This window comes from Euprymna scolopes, chromosome 30 (genome assembly GCF_053919585.1).
Source record: "Euprymna scolopes isolate OS-2025 chromosome 30, ASM5391958v1, whole genome shotgun sequence".
NCBI lineage: Eukaryota > Metazoa > Mollusca > Cephalopoda > Sepiida > Sepiolidae > Euprymna > Euprymna scolopes.
This window is the reverse complement of record NC_136511.1, coordinates 31587667-31606131: the sequence shown is the minus strand read 5'-3', so window position 1 is coordinate 31606131 and position 18465 is coordinate 31587667. Positions and strand designations below refer to the sequence as shown.

At 33.0% G+C, this 18465-nt stretch overlaps 1 protein-coding gene across 1 annotated transcript in view; it reads left to right on the top strand.

Annotated features, from left to right (window-relative positions):
* Window positions 1-18465, top strand: part of LOC145254562 (uncharacterized) — a 132199-nt gene that overhangs the window by 95795 nt on the left and 17939 nt on the right. Inside the window, exons 3-12 of the mRNA XM_080113144.1 lie at window positions 825-917; window positions 1776-1910; window positions 2037-2150; window positions 6675-6754; window positions 7743-7848; window positions 8649-8706; window positions 10568-10662; window positions 11363-11506; window positions 13299-13446; window positions 15011-16834. Of these exons, the coding sequence (XP_079969270.1) occupies window positions 825-917; window positions 1776-1910; window positions 2037-2150; window positions 6675-6754; window positions 7743-7848; window positions 8649-8706; window positions 10568-10662; window positions 11363-11506; window positions 13299-13446; window positions 15011-16834 (2797 nt within the window). The remainder of the gene's footprint in view (window positions 1-824; window positions 918-1775; window positions 1911-2036; window positions 2151-6674; window positions 6755-7742; window positions 7849-8648; window positions 8707-10567; window positions 10663-11362; window positions 11507-13298; window positions 13447-15010; window positions 16835-18465) is intronic.

Genomic DNA, 18465 nt, shown 5'->3' with positions numbered 1-18465 from the left:
TAGAGGTTGAAGGTTCAATCCTTACTGTGAGTAATACTTAGAATACAATTGCTAATTACTTGAGACTTTTGCTTGAATATGATTGACAGGGCAAGAACAAACTACCCCATGGATTAAATAAAAAGTTCTTTAAAATTCCATGCAGATTCCTAAGTTCAGCAGAAACGTTGTGAGAATAAATGTATAGTCCAAATAATCTGAATAATACAATTCTGAAATCGATCCATGATTTAGTATGTGGCTGATGCCTTGTGTTTTTTCAAACATAAGAAGTTGATTCAAAAGTTGTTTATTTCTTTTCCCTTGTTCTTTCTAGAATTGCATTAAACCAGCAAAGAGAATGTAACCTTGAAAACATTTTTTCTTCATAAAACATCACACAAGTTTTTTGTATTATGAAAAATTGTTTTATGCGTTAACAAAAGATACATTATTTATTTTCAATAATAAGATACAAAAAAAAAATTGATTAGTCAGAAGCAATAATTGAATTATTAGTTTAAATGCTATTAAGTTAAACGTTATAATCCAGTTAAACTTTTTTTTATAGAAAGATAATTAGCCGTTTCTATAGTTTTTCATGTATGGTTTTGCTATAATTAATAAAGATAATTAGTAATAAATAATTAATAAAGATAATTAGCCATTTTTATAGTCTTTTCATGTATGGTTTTCCAACTTGCTTATGCATCACTCACAAGTGGCTATTCAATGAATGCCATCTGTGTCGTCTGGCTGTAGATCCATTGTCAGACGTACTGTATCACTGATGTGGCCTTGAAGATCTGTCTACAAAAATTTAATTTTATTTTGTTTCTCTGCAGGTTTTTTGGCATCTTGATGTATTTCGACGCAGTCTCAAGCGATACACCGGTCATGTTTGTATGGGCAATTCATGTATCTTTTGCAATTTGAAGGTAAGCATTCCATCTTTTTCACGTAAAAAAATGTTTTTTTAATCTTACATGAATCTTTTTTTCTATAGTTTTTCTTTAAACTATTGTCCACATCAACATTTATGCTACGTTTCAACTGATGTGTTCTCTGGCCTTCTCGTTTGGGGTTCAGATTCAGGCTCAATGTGCCTTGTTATTGTGATAAAAAGGGTTCAGTGATTCAGAAGAATAGGCGACCCTAAGTGCGACCGTACCAGTGTAAAGTGAAAACCTAGTCTTGATGTGAAAATGTTCCGATTACTAAACCAAAACTTCCTGTTTTAGTTTAAAATAAATCTAATATATATTAAGTTGGTGCAAAAATGTCATTTTTTATATATATAGTTGAACGTCAAAAACCGACATTCTTTTTGCACCAACCTAATAATAACGCGCTTTCGTTTAAAATGAAATAAAAGAAAATGTGAAACTTTTGAACATTTTTTTTATTTTAAAATTTTTTTTTATATTATACTAAAACAGGAAATCCGGTTTGGTAATCGGAACATTTTCACATCAAGACTAGGTTTTCACTTGACTCTGGACCTATACTTCTGAATTATGAAAGGTTCATCTTTGCCTGAAATGAAGTTTTATAATCAAGGAAATGTTGAAATCATGCATGACTCATGACCTAGGTGAAACAGAACAACTGATAATTGCAGCACAATAAGCAAATTCCAATTTTACTGAGATAAAAATGAACAAATGTATATTTGATATTCTTATTAAAAAAAACTACTTGATCAATGTATGTGATTTTTGGAATTTGCATTTTCTGTATTTTATTTATTTTTAAGTGTGATTCTAAATAAGCACCAAAGTGTTTCGTCGTTTCAGGTAATTTTCACGCAACTCCAGTACAGTGATAAGAGTTCTCTCCACCCAAATGCACTCCGTCGGGCACTGGCCGAAGCATTTGTTGATCAACATCGTTTTCAGCTTGGACACATGGATGATGCGGCTGAATGCTTTGTAAGTATAACATTGACGCTCCATATTTGTGTGTTCCATATTTGCTTGTTCCACATTTGTGCATTTGCATATTCGAAGCATTTTTTCCTAAATGTAAATTTGTTTTTTGTTTTTTTTTTACTTCAGGAAAACATTCTCCGAAGAATCCATTTTCACGTTGCGAATGGCTACAATGAAGATCAATGTAATGCTTCTCACTGCCTGACGCATCGGAAATTTTCTCTTACAGTTTCGGATCAGGTAAGTAATTTGAACTTTAGCACAAGCAATTTCTTCCACTTTCTTTCTTTGTTTTATTTTTTTTGTTTTATTTTTTATTTTATTTTGATCTATGTTTTTCATTTTAATTCACTTTTCAAGATTGAACCCTTTCAGATAATTACCTTTGCCCTCTGACCAAAAAATCTTCTGGCATACACGTGTCTTGTTGCATGTCTGCTGCATAGCATTTATGTTGTCAACTACGTTTCATTGAGGCCCTGAATGACAATGGTTTTCAAATTATTTTTCCTTTCATTCATTTTTGAATAAGATTATTTTTTTTAAATATCTTATCACACATCAAAAAATATAACTGCCAAATTGAAATTTATATAATGAGATAACTTCTTGGTATATAAAATTAAAAATCAGCATACCCATTTATACTAAACTAGTGGGGAGTACCCGGCATTGTCCGGGTGGAGGATATTGGCACAAGAACAAAGTGATGTTAAGAATGGTTTCCACGTGGTTTAAAAAAAAAAAAAGAAAACGATAGAGAGAGGATGGGTAATTTCTTTTCCACGCTAACCATCAGGCCAAAGAGGACAGTGAATTCAATTAGTTGGTAATTAACTTTTGCCTGGGTGGAGGATATTGGCACAAGGACAAAATAAAAAAAAACAATGGAGAGGTGGGATCGAACTCGAAAACGTAGGGTTATTAGTCTTCCTTGCTAACCATTAGACCAAAGAGGATAAGGAATTCAATGAGTTGGTAATTAACTTAAGAATTGTAGGAGTCGTCACACATGCGCAGAAATGAATGTTGCTTTTAAATCTGGCCAGGAGCCATGTGTTGTGTTTGAATAGTGTCGCTTCATTATACGAAAAAGACAAACACTCGAGATGACAGCATGGGGGGAATTTTTTTTTTAACTCTATCAAAAAAAAGGAAAGAAACTGTGTCCATTTGCGAAGCTAAGATATTATGAACTCTGAAGTATAGAAAAACTTCTCGCGGAATTTAACCAACAGCGGAACCCCGATCTAAAACAAACTCCCCATCAAAAGGGGATTGTCCAAATCTCCGCATTGATCAAAGCTGATTGCTTTCTGGACATTCAATGCCAGCTTCGAATTAGTTTCGCTTTTATACGAAAAAGCTGAATCAACATGCGGCGATGGAAAAAAATCTTGAAAATAGCGCATAAAAGTCAGGCAAATTAAAGATAGACGCGACCCCCATTCTTAAGTCATAGATATTATGATTTAGACAGCATATAAAAAGTTTTATGGAGTGAGCCGATTAAGCGCCCCCTCGAAAAAAGGCTTTTGTGGACATACAATAAAAGTGCACACACTAATACACACATTTTCGCTTTTATATATATGTCTTTTTTTTTTAAAAGGGACAGTTACAATCATTAAAAGATCTCTCGGTTAGAGTGTATGAGATAACAGGAAACTGTCTTGCATCTGGTAGGATGCCTCATCCTCAGCTAAAACAAAATATGAATACAACTGATAAAAAAGGAGAGATGCACATACCACGATCAAATACAATTTGATTAAAATTTAATTAAAAATCCAATGATATTAGTTTTGTATTCAATACATTTTGCAATTTTGTATTTGTGTTTGACATCTACAAAAAGTGAAGATATTTTTTCCTGACTTAAAAATAGATTAAAAAAAATGATAAAAACATAGGGCATTTATGGCATGTGTTGAAATCTTATTTAGAAAGCCATTCTTAACATGGAATGAAAAGCTTTAACTATTTACTATCACCTAAATATTTAAATACTGTAAATATTGAATTTAACTTGGAAATCCTATCTACAAAAACAGCACAGTTTGTATTTTGCATAAGTACAAAAAATAGTAAAAGGGGTTCAGAGTTAGGAGCAGGGTTATATTTGTGGACGATGCCAAATGAATTTGCTATATATTTGAGCAGATCCCCTTTTTACTAGCATTATGTAAAGTAGAATACAAAATCACAATTCCGTCCAATCTCTTAAGAAAGGTAAATAACCATAAAAGATTGGACGGAACTATGATTACCCCCCCCCCACTTTATGATGGCTAAAGTAACATCTGTTAAATTATGTATACAATGAATCATGTAGTGTACGTTTGGTTGTTTTGTTTTACGATACATCAACTCTTTTTGGGTTATTTAATGCCGATTCCATTAATTTTGGAAAAAGGGTTTTATACTTGAAGTTGTTTATATTGTCAAATATTTATTCATAGGTTTTGGTTTTGTGGTTTTGTAGAGAAAAACTTTTGTTTTTTGACTTTGCAGAATATGATTAAGTTTTACAAAGGGTTAGGGACAAAAATATGCATTGAAGTCAGGAAGCCAGTATTTTCAGACAGCCTTATCTGGGAGCACCAGATGTAGTATAGGTCCTATATCAGCATTAAATAACCCCAGAAGAGTAAAATTCCTGTTGAACAAACTTCAAGTCTCCAGATGTTACTATCATTCATTATCCCGCCCTTTTTTTTTTCATATTTTTTTTCAATAAAAACAAAACTGACTTATTTATTATAGTCACATTTAGATAAATTCAATAGATTATTTATTAAGGTTTCTTTCCTTTACAAATGACAGGATGTTACTTAGAAATTAAATTATTGCTCTTAAATAATAAAAAACAAATAACCCAGCAGGCATACAACACATCAGTCTCCCCCCCCCCTCACTTCGAAAATTTTTGTTTCTCAATTTGCAAAAAAAAAATGTCTGATTCTTATCAATTAAGCAGTACACTTTTAGGTTATAAAAAATTAGCAAGAACATCTGATATCACTTTTCATTGCGCTCATCCCACCTCTGCGCTGCTAGATTTTTATTTACCTCTGTACCAACATCAATGGAATCGAGACCATTTCTGAAATGGCCATTTCCATGTTTATTGAAGCATATTGCTGGTACTGTGCAGTTCTAGGAGGTCCACTCTCCTAGGATGTGTCTTTTCTCATTGACAAGGGATTAGTTTATTACTAATCGCTTGAGGCACCCTTATCGGGGAATACTGATGAGGCTGCTGGCTTGTGTCTCATCTTCCCTATGCTCATACAACCATTTTACCCTTATTCAGTGAAATCACTAGTCTTGATATGAGAAAATAATTGTGTGTAGGAATCAAAAATGTTACATTAAATCTTAGTACATGAGGTGGTGGAGTTTGTCCTTGTTTATGGTGCTAAAACCTGGACACTCACCAAAAGATTGAAAAGAAAGCTAGATGGTACCTATACCCGTATGCTATGAAACGTGTTAAATATATCTTGGCAAGATCATGAAGCAGCAACTTTATGGTACCCTACCTGCCATATTTACCACCATCAGAGAACAACGTCTATGATTTGCCAATCATTGCTAGAAGAGCAAGCAAAAGCTGATAAGAAATGTATTGCTGTGGACTCCACGGCACGGGCACACAAGCATAGGACGACCTAGATCCATGTACATCCGGCAAATTGCACATGACGCTAACTGTGATCCTGAAGATCTGAAGCAGTGGATGGAAGACTGGGAAATCTGGAGAGGGAGAGTCACATTGGTTCAGACAAGGAGCCCGATCAGATAAATAGTACATGAGGAGTCATTTCAAGTGAAAATTTATTTTATTTTACTCATCTAGACTTGAGAAATGCACGATTAAAATATTTAAACATTGCTTAAATAAAATCCATCATGGCTGCCTTACAGAGATTTATATCAAACATAATGGCCTCATCAAAAAGATGAATCAAGTTAAACTAAAACGGAAAATTAAATTAAGATGAAATTGAAAACTCCATGAAAAATAATTTACAAATTCTCACTGCTAATGCAATTCTCAATCTATATAAGAGCCAGGTATGTCCAAGGATGGAGTACTGTTGCCACATTTGGACAGGAGCTGCTAGAAAGGACTTGTCCTGCCTTGATAGAGTTCAAAATAGACTTTGTAGCCTCGTAGGAGATGTCCTTTTCTCTTTCCTGCAACCTCTATTTCACAGAGATGTTGCAGGTTTGTCTTTGCTTTATCATTATTTTCATGGCAAGTGCTAGACTGAGCTTCAATCTATGGTCCCCCCCCTCGCCAAACTTTCACAAGAAACACTCGTCTAGCTGAAAACACTATCAATAATTCCCCCCACTCTTTATCTGTGCCTAAACCTAAACGTAGATTGCATGAACAAAGCTTATTTCTTAGAACTGCATGCCTGGTGAATTGTCTCCCGTTTTCCTGCTTCCCAGCTGACTACAATATGGTTGTCTTCAAGTCCAACATAAGCAAGTTCTTGATGAGCCGTTCCACTTTAGTTAACAAATTTATCGAATTTCCATTACTAACAATTACTATATTGTCCAATTGACTACTGTACACTCTTAACACTTATCCTCGAGTGGTCTTTAGCCTTGATAAGTGGTGATGCCTATGTAAAAAAAACAAATTAAATGACATTGATTTTTAATATTTTGGCTCGGTTATCTTGAAAATGTCGCCATTTTTCATGAATATGCAATGAAAACTTTTATTCTCTCCTATTTTTACAGGTTCGATGTGTCTGTGGAGCAAATTCTGAACCAATGATCTTCTCGGAGATTGTCCATTATGTTTCTGTTACAGCCCTCGTGTAAGTAAAAAAAAAGCATTCCCCATACTCTTAACTTGAACATCAAACAATAGTTTATCTAATTTTTTTGTAAAGTATTAAAAAATGACCAAACATGTATATGAAAATAATTTATCCAATTTTTTTGTAAAGTATTAAAAAATGACCAAACATGTGTATGAAAATAATTTATCCAATTTTTTTGTAAAGTATTAAAAAATGACCAAACATGTGTATGAAAATAATTTATCCAATTTTTTTGTAAAGTATTAAAAAATGACCAAACATGTGTATAAAAATAATTTATCCAATTTTTTTGTAAAGTATTAAAAAATGACCAAACATGTGTATGAAAATAATTTATCCAATTTTTTTGTAAAGTATTAAAAAATGATCAAACATGTGTATGAAAATAATTTATCCAATTTTTTTGTAAAGTATTAAAAAATGACCAAACATGTGTATGAAAATAGTTTTTAAGCTCCCAAAATTCATACTAGAACTGTCCGCAAAGACCCATGGCGCAGTGGTTAGAGTACTTGGAAAAATCGATTATAAAAGTGACCTTCTCCTGAAGGTTAAAGGTTCCATTCTCAGTGTGGACAAGTGAAAAATACAACTGCTAATTACTTAGGACCTCTATCCATTCATGGCTGATGGAACAAGAGCATACTACCCCCATGAAGTAAAGAGTTCAGTTTGAAATTCCGTCCAAATTCCAGAGTTCAACAAGATAGAAGGTTGGAGATTACATCAACTGAAATGTGAAACTGCAACTCCAGATGAGTCCAATGAATCTAAACAATAAAAAAAATTGCGAAGTCTTTGATTATTAGGGTGAATACCGCCAAACGTGTTGGAAGAAAAATTAAATTTTTCATTAAAAAAAATTCCAATTATATCAATTAAATTTTTATATTTAATGAATTTTATAATAAAAATTGAATTTTTCGGTTCAGTTAATCTGTTACTATCATTGTATACATGAAAAAAAATTTCTGTTTTTCAGTTCTCTTGCGAGCAATATGATTGCAGTTGGTCACAAAATATCGCCAAGCCGATTTGGAATGTTATTACGTAACGCCCGAAGTGAAGGCGATATCAGAGATTGTCCAGTAAGTGTCCATTTAAAAAATTTTCTTATTGAATAAAAAAGGAAAGAAACTTAAAAATAGTCTATTCCAATGTCGGATCACATGAACATTTTTCTTCAGAATTTGTGGTTTTTATGAAGCATGTCTTTAAAATATTACCTTTTGAAAATCAACACTGCCTAAATATTCAGAACAGCCATTAAAGCAAGTTTTATGGCTCAACATTTATCAGTAATTTTCTACTGAGATTACTTTAATGATACTAGTTTAACACGATGGTTTTAACAACGGTTTTATTTCTTTCATTTCTTTCCTGATATATTTTTTGTTTTCAAATACTGAATATCGGTAATCATTAAGATGGTTTTAACAATGGTTTTATTTCTTTCATTTCTTTCCTGATATATTTTTTGTTTTCAAATACTGAATATCGGTAATCATTAAGATGGTTTTAACAATGGTTTTATTTCTTTCATTTCTTTCCTGATATATTTTTTGTTTTCAAATACTGAATATCGGTAATCATTAAGATGGTTTTAACAATGGTTTTATTTCTTTCATTTCTTTCCTGATATATTTTTTGTTTTCAAATACTGAATATCGGTAATCATTAAGATGGTTTTAACAATGGTTTTATTTCTTTCATTTCTTTCCTGATATATTTTTTGTTTTCAAATACTGAATATCGGTAATCATTAAGATGGTTTTAACAATGGTTTTATTTCTTTCATTTCTTTCCTGATATATTTTTTGTTTTCAAATACTGAATATCGGTAATCATTAAAACGGTTTCAATCCTTGTATGTATCTTCTCTTTTCAGAAAATGTGTGGCAGGAAGGTACCAATCTGTAGAACGTTGTACAACCAACCAGATGTTGGTAAGTCATTTAATAACGGCTTTCATTTTTATTGACAAGTTTTTATCTCAAAATGTTTATTACTGCAAAATATACTGTTACATATATACATACTTGTTATTTTGTCTTTGTGAGTACCGGTTGAAATCTTTTTCTTTTTTGTGTTTTTGATATAACATGAAAAACGAAGAAAAAAAAAAAAGGAATTTCAAAAAGATTCAATGCTCATCATACATACATGGTGATTGTCACTTCTTGACGGAAGACGATCTTTCCCTTGCTTTATTGTTGATTACTCAATCATTTTCATGTATTTTTTGGAAATTTTTTTTTTTTTTAATTATATACACATATGTACACACATATACACGTGGAGATGTGATCAAGATGCATCAATTCCTATTTTCTGTGTGAACGAAGGTGGCTCTTCAGACCAGCCCTGCTCTTACATACATACATATGCTAGTGGTTTTTATTCTAAATGCCAAAAGATGGAATCAATAAATTCTGTTTATTTTATTCTTTTTTTTTTAAGTTTTAATTTAGGCAGACACCTAAATTTTCATTATATTGTGTTTTGCATGTTTTATTGGCTAGCAGGATATGTTTTCCTCATCACTTAATAACTCATCTCTAAAAACAGAGATTGAAAACATTTACTTAAGGTAATAGTCATAGACCCCCCCCCCCAAAAAAAAAATTGATTTCCAAAACAACAAATCTCATGCCACCATATTGGATACACATATATTAAATGAAATACCAAAATGCTGATTGTATAATACTGTAAGCCTAAAGTATCTTTTATACACTATCATTTCAAATTTAAGTTTCAATTTCTGTGCTAATAAGCAAAATTTATAATTGCCTATATACATTTTGCTAATAACATTTCCTCCGATGAGATGAGCCATTCATTGAAAATCCATGGATTAAGGAAAAAACTTGAGGAATTATTTGTACTCTTTTGTCAAACAATAAATTTTGTTGTAATTCTACATTGATTCAGAATATATATATATATATATATATATCTTGAATTTTTTTTATCTTTGTAAGAGGACATAAAAGTGGTGCAAATAATTTTACTTGTCTAGTGTATGTGCATTTATGTCCTCTTACAAAGATGAAAAAATTCAAGATGTAATGATACTTAACTTTATGTCTAGAATCCTTATTTCAATTTTGATTTAAAACAAAAAAACAGCATTCACCGTTCTGATTCTAGAAAATGTCCAAAAGTGAAGGCTTTGAAGAAATTGAAATTTTGTGAAGCTTGCTTCATTGGTGTACTGTGGATCCGGCTAAATGCAAATCTGCAATCTTTGAATTTTCAATTCTGCATATATTTTACCTTCAAAGAAATTGAAATGTAGAGAATATTTATTAATGTCTAAAATATCTATTAAAATTACATGAAAAAAAACCCTTAATTTTCACGAGTGCCTCTTGTGCATAAAACTAAACTAAGTACTACTGACATTTGAACTCCCTGCGATTATGGACAACAAACGGATTTCCACTACTTTAAACCTGTCATTAAACAGCTGTTTTATTACAACCCTGACGTGAACTTTTTAATCTTGGAAATTGGAGACTTTTCATTAAAACTAAAACATTTAGACACACATATATCTTCTGTTTTCTTCATATAACTATAAAAATATATAATAATCTTAGATGTGAAGGTGTTAAAATTTGTCGTGCCTAGATTCAGAAGTATTTTTTTCGGCAGTAAAATTCTAAAATTAAAGGTTAAGTGAGTTTACAGAAGGTGTTGTAGATAAATAAACAAAAAATTGTAATTGACTGAATTTTTTGAATTTTTTTGTTTGTTTTCAATTTGCAACCATGTTGACTCAGCGTATTGGTTTCATTCTAGTGAGCATTGGACTTGTTTGGAACTCGGATTGCCCAAGTACGGATCTTATTTCAGCGGTTATGATGAATATAAGAACCAGTCTTTATCTACAAGATGTAAGTAAATGTTTACTTATATCTGATTTGAATAAACAAAAAATTGGCATGATTTAGTTTTGTATTCTGTTTTTGTTTATTAGATTTTTTTGTTGTTTTTTTTAATTTTCAATTTAAATATAATATATATGTATATAATTAATTTTGGTTGTAAGGTTTTTATACCTGATAGTTATACCGGCCTTTCTATGCATAAGGAGAATTACGCCGGTTCTCACTATATATATATATATATATATATATATATATAGTGCCAGTAATGTCTACACCGGTGAGAAGGAGTGACAGTACTCCACTGCCTAGCTGAGCGCTAATCAGTTATACCTGTATTCCTACCTTTGTACCTGTTATGTTAATACATTCCGTTTGTTAAACCAACCTCAACTTGATTTTCTTCTTTTACTATTGTCTTACGACACAACAGTTATCCTTTTGGAAAACTGAACTTGTGATTTAATGTAAAAATTCAGATATGAAATCAAATTGTTATAAGTAAATTCAACCTTTACTTTATTGTTATATATATATATATATATATAAAATGTATACTTAGGTAACATTTTGTTGAATACAATAGATAATTCACTCAATATTTGGAGATTGTCATCTTCCAGAGGAAGCATAAAATATGGAAGGCACAATTGTTGGATCTTTTAAAAATAAAATTATACACGTGTTATTTTTTCTTTCCCCTCCCTAGATGTTTCATTCTTCAACAATAAAGGACTTGCCTGAACTTCACTTGGTCGGTCTCGTTTGCTATTACGGCAAACATTATTCCACGTTTGTGTTTCACACGCGAGACCACAGTTGGTACTATTTTGATGACGCTACCGTCAAAGAGGTAAGCAAGAAAAATTTCTTTCATGAATCGGTAAAATTAAAGGGATTAAAAACTTTTTTGGAATCCACAAAAACTTTTTTGTGATTCAGATGTTGTGCTTGTTTCTTGCATCTTTTTTTTTTTTTAATTTACTAATTTAGTAGTTATGATTAGTAATTTAGTAGTTATAATTTAGTGTTATGATTAATCGAAATCAGGAATTGAAAAAATCAAAAGTTTAGGAAGTATTGGAATTAGAAAAATGTAGCTTAATTTCCGAAAATGATTCTCATTTTTTTAAACTTGATTTTCCATTGCTGATATTAAAATGATAAACGGATAAATATTTGATTCAAAACTGAAATCCAATGTGAGTTTATGTAAAATGGCTTATGGTAAAAAAATGAATAAAAATGGCACAAGTGAAAGATGAAAATATCACAATATTATCAAAATATTGGATACAATATATAAATTGTTATATAATATTTAACTTAGCAACATTTTCATTTTCTATTGTAGTACTGTGACAATATAATAATATACTTAGTTGCAATTTACTTCGGGCCCAGATTACTGTTAATATGATTTTTTTCTTTTTTAGGTAATCACCTAAATATATAAATCAGCAAGAGGGAAAAAATGTTAAATTGTTTTGGAACTTTTGAGATGAAATTGATAACTTGCATTATTTGGATTATTCAACTACTGTTCTCAATTTGGATGTTACTTTAAATAAGTTTCAACTGAGGTAATCTCCAACCTCGTTTAGGTTCATCTTACTGATGTTGAGGTTGATCTTGGTTATAAAACAACAAAAAAATCTTTAGGCATAAAGCAACAATATTTTTTGAGTTTTTTAAATCGTCAGATTATGAAATGGAAAGGAAGGGGAAACTTGCTACTGTATCTTTACTTTGATGATGAGGCTAGTTTAATACAATGAAAAAGAAACAGATGTCACTATCCAATGAGCCAACTAATGTTTAAGTGAGATAAGTAGTTGTTTCTGTCTATGAAGCTGGCCACAAAAAATCTGTTAAGATTGAAGAATTCACCAATATTTTACATTTCTTGTATTAGTTTCATAAATCTTTCTTTGTTATAAGTACTATTTTCTTTGTTATAAGTACTATTTTCTTTGTTATAAGTACTATTTTCTTTGTTATAAGTACTATTTTCTTTGTTATAAGTACTATTTTCTTTGTTATAAGGGGGCGATGACAGATAGAAAATATTGCAGAACTACCATTTTAATCTCTAGAAGTTTTGTTTTTAATATTTCTTTGAAATAAAAAAAACAACGTTTTTTTTTAAAAACCAATTTTAAGGGGTTTTGCCCAGAATTCTCTCTGTTAAAAAAAAAAAATGAAAACATAAAATTTTATGATGCATATACCTGTGACTGACAAAAAATGTCATATTCCAAAAGTCAGATAAATTAATAAAGCAGTTTTATTTATAACTAAGAAAATCAAATTTTATGAGTAAACAGAAAGGAACTCTCACATTGCCATCTTGAAGAAACACTGGCAGATAAGTCCATAATTATTCAAACTTGTAAGATTAACCTTTTAATGTTTACAATTGCCCATTGATCACTTTAAATCATTTAAAAATTATTTTCTTTATAAAAATAAAATTACTTAATCAATTTATGTGATTTTTGGAATATGATCTTTTCGTTCTGTCATGGGTATGCACATAATAAAGATTTTTTTGTATTTTATTTTTTTAATATAGGGAGAATTTTGAACGATTGCCAATATTTCTTTGAAATAAAATAAGCCATTTTTTTCTTTTCTTTTTCCAGATGGGAACCAATTGGGAAAATGTTGTGGAAAAATGTTGCCGAAGTCACTATCAGCCTTTGTTGCTACTTTATGCCAACCCGAATGGAACTCCAATTCATACGGCAGAAGCACCCCAAAAAGTCATCATGGCTCCTGGTTTCAAATCGGGTGAGTAGAAAGGGGCTCATTTAAATGACTTATTGATGATGATTAATGGGTACACTTTACAAACCGGATTTCATAAATGTCAGCTAGGGCTCGACAGGAAACCAATGCAAACTGCCGGAATATGCCGAGCACTGATTGAGTTGATCAGCTGATCAAAAAGTGGTAATATGATTAACCAATAAAAAAAAGTGGTAATATGATTAACCAATAAAAAAAAAAGTGGTAATATGATTAACCAATAAAAAAAAGTGGTAATATGATTAACCAATAAAAAAAAGTGGTAATATGATTAACCAATAAAAAAAAGTGGTAATATGATTAACCAATAAAAAAAAGTGGTAATATGATTAACCAATAAAAAAAAAAAGTGGTAATATGATTAACCAATAAAAAAAAAAGTGGTAATATGATTAACCAATAAAAAAAAAGTGGTAATATGATTAACCAATAAAAAGCTGAGTAGATGACTTTTAATAAATTGGAAGAAAAAATATTTAGCTTTAATTTTAATCTGTCAAAAGAATGGAGTACACGACAATGAATCTAACTATGCTGGACAAATTATTACAGATGCCAGACCAAGTCATAATTCTTCAAGATCATCTAACTATGGATGCACGATGTGGCCACAAAAAAATCTGAAGAGAGAATGTGAGGTGGGCTCAGAACATACTGTTCCTCATCACAGAGACTTCTAAATTTTAAAAGAAAATTTACTTTTAATCATGCGAAAAATGTTTCTATTTATTCCCATAAAAAATTAAAATTATTCATGAAGCTTGTGTAGTTTGTTGTATTTTATTTTATTGTTTTTGGATTTTTCTTTTTAAATTGTTATTTGTTGTTCCCTAAGGTTTTTTTAAATTTGATCGGTGCTTGACTTATACTGGCAGTTTGTTAAGTGCCAAGTGAACTGTAGCAGACATTTATGGAAATCTGGTTTACAAAGTGCAAAAATACCAATTAATGAAACGCTTTGTGGCCAAGGTAGTTGGGTGTTATCAGCTGGCAAACATTTTCAAACTAACTTGAGCTTGAATGCACAGTTTTTGTAGAAGATGGAAAGAAATATTTTTAAGATGTGTAAGTTTAGCGACAATGACAAACTTGGTTAGACAGACTGAAAGACGGAGCATCTTGTGGAAATGTTTTTTTATATACTCATGTTTGACCGCATCTGTTCTCATTAGATCACTAAAGTTAAGCAACATTAAGCCTGGCCAGTACAGGATAGGTGACTATTTAAGAATACCAGGTGCTCTATGTACTCTCTGCTTATCTCGGCATTGTTTCCAGTCATCCTATATTTAAAGAGTGTCAATTTAGGAGAGATGATTTTGGTGGGTTACACAACCCTTCTTTCACACACAGCCTTGCTTACAGGGTTTATCCATTTTCTCTCAAGACTGAATGGTGGGCATGATGGTTTAAAATTACCAAGGCCAAAAGCCACTTGAGGATAAGGGTTAATCGGATTGTTGTTCCAACTTGGAATTATCTTAAAAAGTTTCAAAAATATTTTCAATGATTTTCTATTCTAAAAGTGTTTCTCTTTCTTCTGCAGCTCCGAACTGTATACCAAGAAGTCAATCGGCTGATTTGAGACGAGCTATCACTCCAAATCCTGATATGCACAGCAGTTTTGTTGAGACCCAGAATCGTCGCGCCATCACGCCAGGCCCTGACACTTGTCACCGTTATATTGACTCTGACAGAGATTCTATCAGTTCTGCTAACACCGATCATCAGCGCCAACCAAGTTTCCTGATGGCTATCAATGGTAAAGAGGACCGAGTCTCAATGTCCAGCCAGATGACTAGCCAGGGGTCACACTATGACTCATTTAGCTCTCACTCTGCTCCTGTTAGTGTACAGTCGTCCAAACCAAACAGCGTTACATCTGAAACTGATGATGCAAATTTGCTTGGAGAATATGTATGCAACAACGGGTTTCTCAAGGCATCTTTTCAACAGGGCGGAAACTCTAATGCCGGTGTCTATAATGTACAGCAAGCTTCAGCGGTTGAAAGAATTCCGCAGCCACCACCCATAAACATGAGCAAAGCGTTTGAAATCCAAAAACAGGAAAGTTTTAAAAAGGGAAACCGAGTTCCAGCAGATTTGATCCGATACCAAGTGGATAACGCTTACCAAAAATCCGATGATGCCAGTTCTTTAAGTAGTCGGTACAAGGCTGGACCTAGTCTACCTGGTGGTAGTTCCAAGGATCCTGGAAACTCGCAAGTTATTTCATCGAATGGCTACAACATTTCAAACGGGAGTCATCAGGTTATCAAGCCAATGGCTCAGCCAATTAACAATCACTATTATGAAAATGTGGAGGGCAGTCCGCTTCATTCCGGCCTTGCAACGTTACCAAGGAGTAAAGAGTCCACCCTTGTAAAGCGACCACCTTCGAGTACGCCTATGATTCAACCTCCACAGAACTCTCGACCAGCTTCTACCACCACCACAACCTCGTCGAGCTCTTCTCTGCATTCTCAGTACCGTCAGTCTCCGGCCAAGTTGGAAACTAGCTTCCACGGATATTACAATGGTCAAGCTCGACGATCTGGTCAGCAAGGAGTCTTTGGAAATGGTCCGTTTAATAGCCACATGGTGAGGAGCGCCTCTGCTCATTCATTGTCTTCGACAAACAGCAGGACGAACAGTGAAAGTTCATTTACTCAACCGCCAACGAAGACGCTTAGTAAATCGTATTTGGATCAAGACGATACATACAACGAGGACAATTACATCGATCGGAAAATGGTGAAGAACGTCATGAAAAGACTTCATATGAAATCTCCATCACCACAACGGAAATCGCTTGGCAGTAATCAGCTTTCAAGTAAGAATATCTTGATTAATGGCAATCCGTCCAAGACTGAGCTAAGTGAAGCTCTTACTTTAGAGATTCCATACGACAATCTGTCATTGGAATCTCACCGAGATTCTGGCTACGGCAGCAGTGACCGTAACAGTTCGAGTTCGACGAGTAGCATAACAATGGACCCGCAATACTTCAATTCCGCCAACAAAGTGAACCATATCAAGACCTTACCAAAGGATTGTCTCCTTGAAAACCAGTTCAAGAACTTGCCGCAATCAAAAGATGATGTCTATTATGTCACTCAAAAAAGAGCCATTGATGATCCCATGAGTTCAAAACCGCTTTATTTGCCCAGGAAAGGTAGCGTGGATAGCGGTCTTGATGGACCGATGTATCCAAGTGATCTCACCTGCGCAGATGCTTCTCTGGGTTCAAAACCGCCAGCGATTAATAATACGGCAATATCTTCTTCATCTCAATCAATTCGCTCCACTCTTCTACAGCAAGGGAAGAAACTTCTTCCTGACAAGCCAATGGGTGGCCATATTGTACGAGGTAAGTAATATGATTTTTGTTTTTTGTATTTCCATTATTTAAAAAACTAAATTGATCAACCCTAGTTGATGTTTTTGGTGTGGCTCAATCAAGGATTGATTAGCAGTTTTTTAGTGAACATTTCAAACCATTTAAGCCAAATGAGCAATTATAGAATATGCAATTAAATTTAGTAGAAATTAGTTTTTGCCTGTTTAATCGATTTTCCGATTTGGTAGATTTTAAAATAAATAGAAAGGACAAAGTTTTTGGCAATTTAGAGAAAGCATTTACAGCAGGGGGTGGGAAATTATCTGATGGATGTAAAGATTAAAAAATACGAAAACCAAACAAACATTGGTTATACACCAATATTTGTTTTGTTTTTTTTTGTATTTTTTAATCTTTACATCCATCAGATATAATTTGTATGTGATGATATGAGAATGATTTGATGGATGTGTAATGTGAGTCTTAAGGACAGACTTAGATCAGATGACCTTGGAGGAAGAATAAATCTCGACAGTGTAGGAGATGAGAATTGGTTATTTCTATTATTCATTGGATTACTGTTCTCATCTTGATTTTCACAACGTTTCGGTCGATGTAACCTCTGACCTTCTTCAGGTGTATCGTGTCGAACTAGGGAATGTTTCTGTCAAACTCGGGAATTTGGACTGAATTTTGAGCGGAACCCTTTATTCACTTCACGGGGGTAGCGCCAGTTATGGCTGACGGAATGAGCACGCTACCATGCGTGAAGTAAATAAAGGGTTCCGCTCAAAATTCCGTCCAAATTCCCGAGTTCGACAGAAATATTTCCGAGTTCGACAAGATACACCTGAAGAAGGTCGGAGAAACGTGAAAGTCACACTCACGATGAGAACAGTAGTCCGATGAATAATAATACAAGTGTAGGAGCTGTTTGCAAAACTTGGTGCAGTCACATTGAAAGAGCAGCTGTGCACTTACATCAGTGGTGCACATACTTTTTCAGCATAAGAGCTACTTATGACATGACTATATCTAAATGATCTACCACCTACAAAAATGCAAAACACATTATTTATGAATAAATCGTAAATTATTTTTATATGTAGAATATATGCAGGTGTACGTTGCATTACTGCATCAACACAAATTGCAAAGTGAAACTCTGTGCATTTTTTGTCATTACTTTACATTGATGACTTGCATTAGATGGAATCAGTCAGGGTTGCATCGTGTGGAGAGTAGCTTCAAGCTGGCCTCCAGATGCTTATCAGTCATGGTGAAGCTGTATTCGGACTTAATAGCCTTTGTGGGAAAATACTCAAGAGGATAACACATTTCCTGATGTTGGGGTATTTGTCCTTTTTTGTGAGTTCTAGAATTGTTCATAAGCTTTGCATCAGCTGAATATCGGCTTATAGTGTTAGAATCTCATCCGTCACTCTAGAAGAGTTCAAGTGAAACAGTGTTGCAATTTTTGGTGGGAGTGAAACAACCTCAGCATCTTCCTGAAAATGATAGCATATGAATATAGAGATTGGCTTGAGTAGCATTAAACTCTAACAAACAATTGCCAATTTTCTTTATGTAGTGCGCACATGACTGCTCTTTTGTCTTCAGCTCTGCCATGAGGTTCTGGAAGTTTGCCAACGCCAGCACCC